Genomic DNA, 11841 nt, shown 5'->3' on the forward strand with positions numbered 1-11841 from the left:
CGTTTACATACAATAAAGCCATATATTGCGATTATAAATCATAGATTATTTATTTGTGAAGTAACTATACATTCAATCAATTCTTCATCCGAGAAGAAAATCATCTGGTCGCCACGATGTTTGAGGTCATTAATAATACTCCTACAACACTTCATACTGAATTGTTGATGCCTTTGAATCAATAATTACCTCTAAAGCAAACTTCTTTGACTTCCTCTCTGCAGCCTTGACCGCCATTGACGCGGTATTCTTACCAAAAAAAAAAAAATCTAGCAACTGAATGAAAATGGGCAAATACTGTCAAATTTGGCAAAATAAAACAGAGACTAGACATGTTCAATAATGGCTCAGACGTTGTTGTCTTGTGTGACTTAGGGAGCTGTTACAATTAATCAATTAACGACCCCTTGGCATTGATGTCGAGACCCATAGGGTTAATGTCTACTATAAATAAATATATATATATATTAGATAATAAGAACTTTGGTATTCATTAAAAACAAATCGACACAGTTTTATTTTTTTTTAAATTATACTAAATACAGATAAATATTTCTAACGGTAGGTAAATTGATGTTTGTCTAAATACAAGTAAATGAGAAAAACGAATGTTAAGTCAAATAATCTACATCATATTAGATGTTTCCAAAATGGATCATTGATGTTATACAGATGTTGGAATAATGTGTGATGGTTTTACGGCTCAGATAAGTTGTATAATGTAGAGTTTTTTGTCTTTATCATTTTTAAATGATCCTAATTGTGATACATCCCCAGGAAGGGGGAGGGAGAAGGGTAATTTTACATTTTGTAAAAAGAGGAATGAAAATAACAATTTGATAATGAAGAAAATGCAATGGATACGAGTAGAAAAGATTTCATTAAAAGAAGAGGATCTTTGATTGAAAAACTCAAGCGGAATGGGATAAAGATTTATTAATTGATAGTAATAATAGAAGAGACATCTACTTTATAATTGGGTTTCACTTTGGGCATATTTCTCCATTACTACCGAAAAAAATAAGAAAAAAGAAGATTTAGACAAGGCACAACAAGTAGAAGGATCTATAAATTAAATACCCAATAGTTCTTCATAGCAATAAGTGCTTCTCTTTTAACGATAGGTCCTATGAGTGGATTCATTTGCGCCATGTAGCAGCACAGCCAAAACAACCAACAACAAGCTCCTGTTATCATGAGCGACACTTGGATTAAACTACCGGAAAAATATATTAATTAGACATTAATAATCACTTCAAAAATCATTACATCAAACAAATGAATAACTACCTTTTGTTGGGTCCTTTGGGAACGAAAATAGGCAGTACAGCCCCTACAATACCCCATAGGACGGTAAAAAGGGTAATAGGTAACCAATGGGCTCCCATGATTATACTTTAAAATTGAAATTCGATTTAGAATCTGGGAGTTTTTTTTCTTCCTAAAGAGCAGTGAACGTAGTGAGTATATTATAAAAACCAATTGCTGTTGATATAATTTTGACAGTCACATGAATAAATAATCAAAGGTACCAGCTATATTCTTTTAGCCTTTCCAGGCTAAACAGAATGATTACATGTTTTATGTATGTATATATAATTATCGACTTATAAATACTTAGTTAGTACATGATAATATTATATCTGAATGTTCATTTTTAACTTTTTTCTTTGTAGCAACTCTTATTATTTAATTGTAAATAAGAAATAGCTCTTTATAAAAATGTACTTTTGTCTCAGACGAGTACAATTCATTTAATTAAATGATGATCCTAGGATGTCTAATTAAAGAAAGTATGTATAAGTATTTTCTTTATATTTTAATATATTATGATTTATGAAGCATAAGGATTACGAAGGGAGTGAATGTGTGCCCGTATTGCATCAATTCCTCGGGAGGAGGAGCAGCAGCAGCAGCAATTGTTTTAATAATACATACAAAAAAAAATCAGCTTACACTACAGTAAAAACAAATGATACAACTACTAGTGGTGGATAAAGACGCCCTTAAATCATCAAGGAGGAGGGAAACACTATTAAATATTAATATTTAATATTAATCAACAAACCATAGAAATGACATTGACTGGATCCTCGCCTCAAGTGCATCGTGAGGCACTTCAGAGACAAACTCAAGCGGATTGGGCCAACAGAGAGTATATCGAGCTCATTACTGGCTCTATAAAGCGAATTGCGGACTTTTTAAACTCCTTTGATACGAGTTGCAGGTCTCGTTTATCTAATTTGAATGAGAAACTTTCCATTTTAGAGCGGAAAGTGATGTATCTGGAAGCAAAAGTCTCCAAGGGCGAGAAGGAGCTCGTTCAATCTCCTTGACAGAAGATTTTTCTACTACTACTCTGCATTTATTATTTTATTCGTCAATAGTCATCCTCTCTATTACTTTAAAGTCAGTGATTCCAAACCTTTTCATAATGTGGGAACCCTATACCATTTTTTATTTAAAATCATGTTGATGATAAAATATGTTCAACCAAATGTTTTATTTATTATTTATGTAATCTCTTCCAGAGTCCCCGTTGGGAACCACTGCTTTAAGTACAACTGATGTTTTGTTCATGATTGATCTCACATCAATGAGACGTTTTTTTATGTATAACTTAATACTAATCCCTTTTCAATACTCTACCATATCGGATATTCTACTACAAATCATTCGATCACTTCCTTGCTTTAAGTTGTCTTCTTCATTTGCTTCATACCTACTCAACTCATCATCGCTCAACAACACTCCATATACCTAAATATTTTTTGACTCAAATGTTTCATACCTTTTTTATACTTTTACATGATTATCTGACAAAATTTGTATTTAATTTATTTAACTCTATTTTATATAATGCATTTAAATAGTTATTTTTAATAAATTATCCCAACATTCAAATTTGATCACCGTCATATTGGAAATTAAATAATTCATTGGAGGGATAATGTATTTAAGTGAAACTATAAGTAGGAGAAATCGAGGACTCTTACAACAGTCCCCTTTTCTTGGAACAATATCAAAGCTAGGCGTCATAAAATTTAGAGTCGCAATTGTATAATATGAGGCCGATCAACACAAAAACAAGCTTGTATAATTTTTCTCTAAATTGAGTGTGAATTACATTTGTTTTCTTCGACGAATGTTCGTCAATTTCTACTAACAAATTTAATAACCCTTATTGATACTCTGCAAATCGCACTTGAAGTAGCCAAAATGAATTGTCAGAATAAAGGAATGAGAAATTGATAGTTTTTATGATTGAAAGCCTCTGTAATCAAATAAAGGTTTTAAACTCTAGCTAAAATTATTGGATATCTTAACTTATCTCACAAATTTGAATACAACCCCTATGAAATATTGGCCTGTGTGTATAAACAAAATTAATGGAGATTTTATAATTTTTATTCAAGATTGCTTTTATGTTGAAGTACCTCATATAATACAAAACAAATTCTTTGAGATAATTGATAAAAAATAATTTTTAAGGGATCATAATTTTTCTGAGAAACTAGTCCGTTTTTCTTTGTTTTTCCTGTTTACGGGTATCATATAATTACTTGGCTATCAGTTAATACTAGAGGAGGCGGTTGTTCCGGCATGGTCCGGAACATTAAGAAATTAAAATTAATTTTAAAATATTTATGCATAATATAAATTATGAGGATCTAGACATTCCCAAAATATTGTCCAGCCTAGTAATTAAATCCGACCGTACTTTTTCTTTAGTATATAGAGGAAACAAAATTAATAACAAAGAAGTCAAGAAGGAAAAATTTGTCAAGTTCAATACTCTTTCGTTTTTAAAATCTTGGAAAGAATCTCCTCCATCCAACCAGATTGTTCTAAAGTCAATCTTTCATGAATGATGAAAAGCTTCAATTTCAGATATCCTTTTTTATAGAGCAAATCCTCTTGGCAATTAAACCCCCAAGTAATCCTCGCTACTCCTCCTTTCTTCTTGGAACTTCATCAATTTGGCAAAGTCTATCTCCTTCTTGACATAGGGAATTGATTACGTCAAGATTGTTTTGTCTTCCCTCAATATCATATCTACATAGAATTACAGGGGAAATGACCGTAGATCTTGGACTTTGTCAAAGTATCTTTTATTATTTAAAAAAACCATTCAATCGTTAATTTCACTAGAGCGTCATATTCATATTGTGATTGATGAAGGTATGTTGATTCTTTGAATATTAATGTATACATATATATTAAATATTTTCTAGTGTATACAAATCAAAGAGGTGAATTTAGCGGAGGAAAATGGACAAATAACGAAAACTGTATTAGCCATTATGATCAAAAGTATTACTCGCCTTTTGAAGACATGATCGCTTTACTTTCTGTTAATAAAATTTCTCTAGAATTTCAATGGAATATTCTAACATATGCCATCAAAAGATTTGATATACTCAGTACATTTTTGTCAGTTATCCTACAAATAGATCAATGATGAAAAACTTTATATCGAAAGGACAAACTAAAACATTGTTTATTAATCCTTTTAAATATAATTTTTGATATGGTACATAATTGGAATAACATTTGAAAGAATTTGGAAAGAAAAACTATATTCATTTCCCCACCCTTTGAAGAAGGAGAATCAACTTTCAAGCTCACCTACAATCACGTTAAAAATTTTTTTGATTTAGAACAGGGAAAAAGCCTTAAGTTCCCTCACAAATTAACTATAAAAGCTGTACATCCAAACAATATGGAAAAAATGAATGTTAAATTATGTGATGCAATTTTTCACGGAAGCACTATTATTGCCTTAAAGATGGTTCTTAAAAACTGGAATGTGGATGATACCATCAAATTTTGTTCCATAATTCACAAATTAATAAATATTACAAATGTGAAAACAAAATACGCTGGGAATAAAAATCGTGATCCAATAAAATCTCCTATTTATAATATTAATGATGAACAAATTGATTTTTTAAAGAAAATTTAAGAAACATGTTTTGCCCTTGAACATAGTACTTTGGCACTCGCTGAATTAACAATATACTTCATGGAGAAAAAAAATTTTTTTTTGAATATTTTATGACTGGAAACGTTCAGTTGGATCTATAAGAAGCACGTTTTGGGCAATATAGAAGACTTTTGACAGAAATATAATGCGATTCTAATATTTTTTTAGATACTTTAGATTTTAACGGCAAAAATTTGATATTTTTTGTCTGTGGATATATTTCATACTCTATTAAGACAAAATACGAATAAATTACATGGAATCACCAATTCTGCAAATATTTAAGAATAAAGAAGACTCTGAATATAGTTTCAAGAGGAGGGACCACTAGTCCTACCAACCTCATTTATACACTTGGTTTTTTTATATAAAGTGCTTTCAATTTAATTGTGGATAATTATATTCTTCAGAAATTCTTAATCAATTCGAGAAATCCACGAGATGTTTTTTCTAAGTTCATTTTGAAAAGATTAAGGAGACCAATGACTTAGAAAATCTATTGTATATAAAATGTAATCATTCGATTGAAGAAATATGTGCGACAATGTCATACAAATTTTTTAATTGTTTCATGAAATTTTTTTCTTCCGATCATAATATTCACTTAAGAAATAATAAAAGAATTCACCATAACCCATCTACAACAAAAACTTTGAAATTATCTTTTTCCATCAAAATGAAGGAAATATTTTAGTGGCCTCCATAATATTAACTCGTTGTATAATTATATTTTCTGATATTGTTTTTAAATATGATAATATTTAAATATATTTTCATATTGTTTTTAGGCTATTAAATATCAATAGACATACATAAATAGCTTATGCATATTTATTTGTATTAATAACTCTTCCCTTCTCTAGTTATATTTAGATTCCCTCTTGCACACACATGAAAAAAATAAGTAGTAATTTAGTTGTCATCTAAGTCGATTAATTACACTATCCAACAGAAAAAATGGTACAAAAACATTATACGCTCAATTTAATAGATTTTGATCCCCTGATACAAAATATGACCTTATTTATGTCTCTCAATGCCTCGTGGCCTTCAGAAAAAGACCATACATTTTTTTATTAATTTTGCCTATTTTTAAAGTTCAAAGCTGATTTGAGCCCTACATGTTGAAGATAGGGAACCATTATGTTAATGTATTTTGAAGCCGAATGTTAAACAAATTTTAAGACATTTTTAAAATGTCTGCATCATACTTTTAACTCGAGCTATCTTTGTTTAAAGTGAAAAATAGGTGCTTTTTATTCAGAGCCTCATAGCTTCGAAACGAATTGACTCAAAAAGTTTAAAATTATCTCATTGGATAGCTGAAAGTATAAACTTTGATTTAAAAAAAAGAACCTCCCCAAAAAAGCTATATATTGTTGTCAATTTGAGATGAGGCCACGGCGATATTTGAAGGATAAAACTCATTTTTGAATTGATCTCATAATATAAGTCCATATGTATTGAAACGACCCAGCCAGAAGAGAGAAGATGAAAGAGATAGAAACTATTTTGTTGTCAGCTGTAGATTGCCCCTTCTCCCTCGATACGACCAAGATACTTAGAAACTCGAAGTATCTAAATTGATGTATCATAATATTGATCTCTGATATTGAATAATATATTTTTCGTAAAAAATTAAATTATAAAAATGAAAAAAACATATATTTTGATTATGTTTACCAATATCTATGGGACTGAATCCTCTAGTGTATATAAGACAAATTAATATAACTCATCAAAGATAGTTTTTTAAGTCCAATTATTGATGTTGCATCTTAATTTGTATCCATGATAAATAAGAAAACGCTGCATCCGTAGAAAATTCAATTATAATATGAGATAAAAAACATGTATATTGGTTTTTTAAGCAATATTTATAGTATATTGATATTGATTAATATATTTTTCGTAAAAAATTAAATTATAAAAATGAAAAAAACATATATTTTGATTATGTTTAACAATATTTATGGGACTGAGTCCTCTTGTGTATATATAAAAAATTAATATAACTAATTAAAGATAGTTTTTTTAGTCCAATTATTGATGTTGCATCTTAATTTGTATCCATACTAAATAAGACAAAACTATAAGGATGATTTTTTAGGAAAAATCCTTTTGTTTATTTGAGAAAAATTAATATAACTCATCAAAGAGAATTTATTTAGTCCAACTAGTGATGTTACATATTCGAATGACACTGAGGTAATATCTCATATATTAGAAATTGTCTTGTTTCATTTAACCTGCTGGGCCAATGTGTGGTTAATTGTTACATGTTTTGAGTGAAGCATTCTGAAGAAACAACCTTACAATTTATAAAAATATTCTGACCTTACAATGGAGGAATGTTCCATATATATATATATTTTTTTCAAATGCAAATATGACAATCTCAAAAAATATAGAAAAAACGTATTTATGGGATATGAACACTACATATATGTAGAGCTGAAAATTTAAAGCATTTTCTCTGTGTACAATCATATTTTATTTGGCAAGTTATGGGTGTAAGTTCTTGATGGACTCAGTGGAGAATAAATAACTTATTATGAAAAATAATAACCAGTAGTGCTCAATAGAAGGTTATTTATTTTTATATGATTTTTAAGAACGCACAATTCCTTTAATCGACTCCAAATACTTTGTTGATATGAAAGGGTATTACATAATAACATGAGTACTATTTGTCCATCCAAATCCAGAGGCGTCCGGGATTATTATAGAGAAGACAGCGTATCTTGCAATAGCTGAAAGCATAACAGCTCTCATTTTCAAATGATATATAGAGGTGCATAGTTAGTAATTTTGCTAGTAATAAGAGGTTGGAATTCAACAATGCTAATTACAATGTAATTGCATTGCACAGGGATCCCTTTCCTTTTGAATGTGCAAACAGAAGTAGGGCCTTTGTGAATCTGGGTTCTTAATTTTCCAATCAATTTACATAATTAGTTAAAACTTTTTTTTAAATCAGACGAGTGGAATAATCCCCAAAGACGTGTAAGTTAAAATTCAAGAAGGGAACATCCTAAAAAATAAGACCAGGGGACTTTCGAAACTGTAAAGTAATTTATTTTCAGCATTAATACGGAGTAAGGAATCATTTTTTCCACTCCATGATTCTGTGAGATCTAAAAGTATCTTTAAATTTTCATTAACACAATACTTAAAATCCTTCACGCCTATCATTTTCAATTGTTATATTGTATGAAGAATTTCCATTCTAGCCATCGTTTGAAGGGGGAAAAAAGAATTTACTCTTTACAAATACTCAATCAGGATATTTTTGGAGATCATCAACTATAAAAAAATAATCCCAGATTTACATGCCAGTTCGTGCTTTCTACATTACTGAAGAAAGGCTTCTTCAATGCGTTTCAATGAACTATATATATATGATAGTTTTCAATTAATACCTTGGAGCTCTAGACCATATAATACCGCGTGGAAATGATATTTTCTCGACTGACCCATTAAATAAAATAGTACCAATCATAATAAACATATCAACGGGAGTACCAGATACGGTTACTGTTTTATCCAATTGTTTGTTTTTTGTAAAGTCACGAAAACGTCAAGTTTAACGGATCAGTTGATATACTTCTGTTCTAGGCATTCTTACAACAAATAATATACTTTAAGAAAATAAATCAAATCTGTTAAACAACTTGTTTTACTGACTTTTCTTCATTTGATACCCAATAAAGTTTCCAAATCCCGACTTTTTAATCCTACCCTTTCGCCTTTCCCGCGTTTTTCTTTATTCTTGGTTGGGGAGCTATGTGAGCCGAGAATTTGACAGTTAAGGTGGCCATCATCGTTTTTAACTTTCTAAAAGAACAACTTTATTTTATTTTTGGATAGTTTAAAGATATTCCATGACATTGTGGTTCCACTAAAAAACCGAGCTAATGTTTTTAGTTTCAAAACAAGAGCTTAAGTATATTTGTAGCTTACTTAGAGGAGAAGACAAGCCTAGAATTTTGTCCTCACTCAGATTGGCTGGTCGAACTTGATTTTGAGACCACAGAAAGTCATTTAATGAAAATTCAAGATAATCCAAGGTTGAACTTGCTCAGAAAAAGTATGTGTGCTCCACCGGCGTCTATGGTTATGTCAAAGCTGTGGTAGTTAAAAAAAAGTGGCCACTCCCTATTGAATTTTATTAAGCATCATTTAAAGTTTGTTTAACTTTTCTCTTATGAGAAGAATTTTACATATATTGATAAGGCCCTAAATGGGAATATATCGGGTCCAAGAGTAGCCTTGTGTCCTGCTTCATTTCACGAAAAAATATATATATACACTCAAGTCTTAAGGTGGGTCAATGATTCCTTAGTCTTCTCTTTTGTGATATAAGATTTAAAAGACATATGCACTATATTATAAGGAAGGTCAATTGGAACTTGGGAAACATTAAAAGAAGTTTCCGAACCTTTTGTCCATGGTAAAAATTTATACGCTTTATGTCCTCCCAATCTTAATGTAAGGATATGAGATCTGGAGTCCTTCCAGAAACTATTTGATCAAGTCCCTGAAAATATACATTGGGAGATAACGACGACCACCCGATCAAAAGATTTGTCCTCATCACTCTATACCAGGGATGTACAACCCGTGGCCCTTAGCACTGCGGCCTGCATAATGTGCGGCCCAGTACTCATTCTTACTTCAAGAAGTATGTTTGAAAAAAATTGGAACAATATCAATAATACATAATACGAACAAATATTGAAAAATAATTCCCAAATAAATGAATTTTTGAAAAATTATTGCTCTTGGGTGAAAAAAAAATTAATGAGAAAACAGAGAAGATTTTTTCTTTAAGAATGTCTTTTCTAAAAAAAAAAGCTTTTAATGTAATTTTTTCAAAAATTAAAAAAACTAAGCCCACCAAATATAATCTTATGACTGTCAGATTGGCTTTTTTTAAATCCAATTTGGCCTGAATAAATAGATTTGGCTTAAATTTGAAATGAATATGTATTTTATAGTTTTTTTTTTCATAAAGGCATTTTCATGAAATTTAATTTAATAGGTACTGTGGTCCATAAGAATATTTAAAGTGGCAATGCGGCCCATTTTACGAAAAGGTTGGACATCCCTGCTGTATACCCTAGACGTGCCATTAAAGATGCCATTACGCTTCACAAAATCCCCAACACTGGATACTAAAAAAAGGCTACTTCTTCCACGATTGAGACTCTCTGATCACAACACCCTCGAACTCTCAAAACAAATAAAGACTTTTTCAAGTCTAGATATGGATTGGCTAGTCTCTGGAATGATGTACCTCTATGCATAAGCATTACTTTCCTACAACTTTTACGTTTTAATTTTCTTATATGTGTATCCTTCCTAACAAGATATCTACGTTGAAGTACTTTCTGGCCTAAAAATGATTATAAGTATGTTTAAACATACTAAAATAACAATTACTCCATCTGACACAGGAATTATCTTTAAAGTTCATATACATAATGCACATAGGTATCTTTTCATCTCTGGGAGCAAACAAGTATCCAACACAATGAGTTCAAAATAAAAGTTACTCCTGAGTGTGTTATCTTTCAAGCTACGTTGCTCAATTGAAATTAAACTATTTATTTTTTATTGTATGCTACTCATGAACATAATCATATAAAAGTACTTTCGCACCAAAAAGTTTATAAAAAAAAAAAAAAAATGATAGGGTTTTTGTTAATCAATTGTTGGTGAGGGTTCTCTATTCTAAAAAAATGTTTACTTAATAATTCAAATTCTAGATATTGATTTAGAGTGTAAAATTGTGTGTTCATTCCGTGATTTAATTAGTGAAAATGAATATTTTCAAAAATATGGATCAAATATTTAAGTGCTACAGATTATGTTTTTTAAGCAGTGTTGGTGAATAAATATTTGCATTTAAGATCAGAAAGTTTAAAGCAAAATGCCAACCAGGATTCAATTCCAGTGTAAAAAGATAATGGTTAAGAAAAGGATTTCTGAAGGTAATAAATGAGCATTATTCCATATTTTGAAGAATAATAATGTGGCCTCTCAACAAAAATAAGCTAGAACCATTTTTTACAAAATTGAGTGTGTATTACAAATGTATTCTTCGATGAATTATCGTTTATTTCTATTGACAAAATATTCCTAATGGCCTTTGCCTTAAATTAAAACAAAATGAGTGTCACAATTAAATAATTATAAATTAATAAATTCTTTTTAAATACCATATTACGGCCAATATAAGATTACTATTTATTCAAATGAAATTTGAAAAAATCAGAACACAAATACAAATGTTTTCTTATGATACAAATAATTGGAACCTAAGATTGCTCTTAACTCGTGTTGACCAATAATTGAGACAACCCTTAATTTAGCAAAATATTTTATGAAAATGGTAAGAAAATCCAACTACCCCTTGATTTTTTTTCTTGGCCTAACGGCATAGCTTTCTTTACAACAAATATTTTTATCATATTTACACATAGGTTATAATTTATAAAACAAATTTAAGAGCATATATGGATACATATTTGAAATTAAACCAATGTAGAACCATTCAAAACGTAGTAAAAAATTCAAAAAAAAAATTCAAATCATTTAAAAGAGAAAACAAGAATTAAATAAGTCAGCTGAGTCCCTCTTACACTTTGCCATATAATTCGATAGAGGGGATAACACCTCGGAGGTTAAGTATTTCTTGGGCCCTCTTTCCATATATAATTTGTTGTGCCTTTGTAACTATGGCGTTAATGAAATATTCTTCTTTTCCACTATAATAACCTAAAACTCATCACGCCCGGTCTTGACCTTAACCATGTATCCAAGAAAAACTGTGAACCCACCTCCAGTGT

General features: G+C 30.0%; 1 protein-coding gene and 1 long non-coding RNA gene across 2 annotated transcripts; one reads left to right on the forward strand and one right to left on the reverse strand.

Annotated features, from left to right (window-relative positions):
- Positions 1–489: 489 nt before the first annotated feature.
- Positions 490–1476, reverse strand: VhaM9.7-a (Vacuolar H[+] ATPase M9.7 subunit a). Its single transcript, XM_040720417.2, has 3 exons — positions 1291–1476; positions 1081–1216; positions 490–1008 (listed from the first exon to the last, which is right to left on the reverse strand). Exons 1-3 carry the CDS (start codon positions 1386–1388, stop codon positions 1006–1008), a joined length of 237 nt encoding a protein of 78 aa, XP_040576351.1. The 5' UTR covers positions 1389–1476; the 3' UTR covers positions 490–1005.
- Positions 1477–3669: 2193 nt separating this feature from the next.
- Positions 3670–4974, forward strand: LOC121125667 (uncharacterized). The gene is made up of 2 exons (XR_005866715.2): positions 3670–4182; positions 4236–4974. It is a non-coding gene; the product is annotated as an uncharacterized lncRNA (long non-coding RNA).
- Positions 4975–11841: the final 6867 nt, after the last annotated feature.

The sequence above is a fragment of the Lepeophtheirus salmonis genome, chromosome 10, assembly GCF_016086655.4.
Source record: "Lepeophtheirus salmonis chromosome 10, UVic_Lsal_1.4, whole genome shotgun sequence".
In the NCBI taxonomy this organism is placed as follows: domain Eukaryota; kingdom Metazoa; phylum Arthropoda; class Copepoda; order Siphonostomatoida; family Caligidae; genus Lepeophtheirus; species Lepeophtheirus salmonis.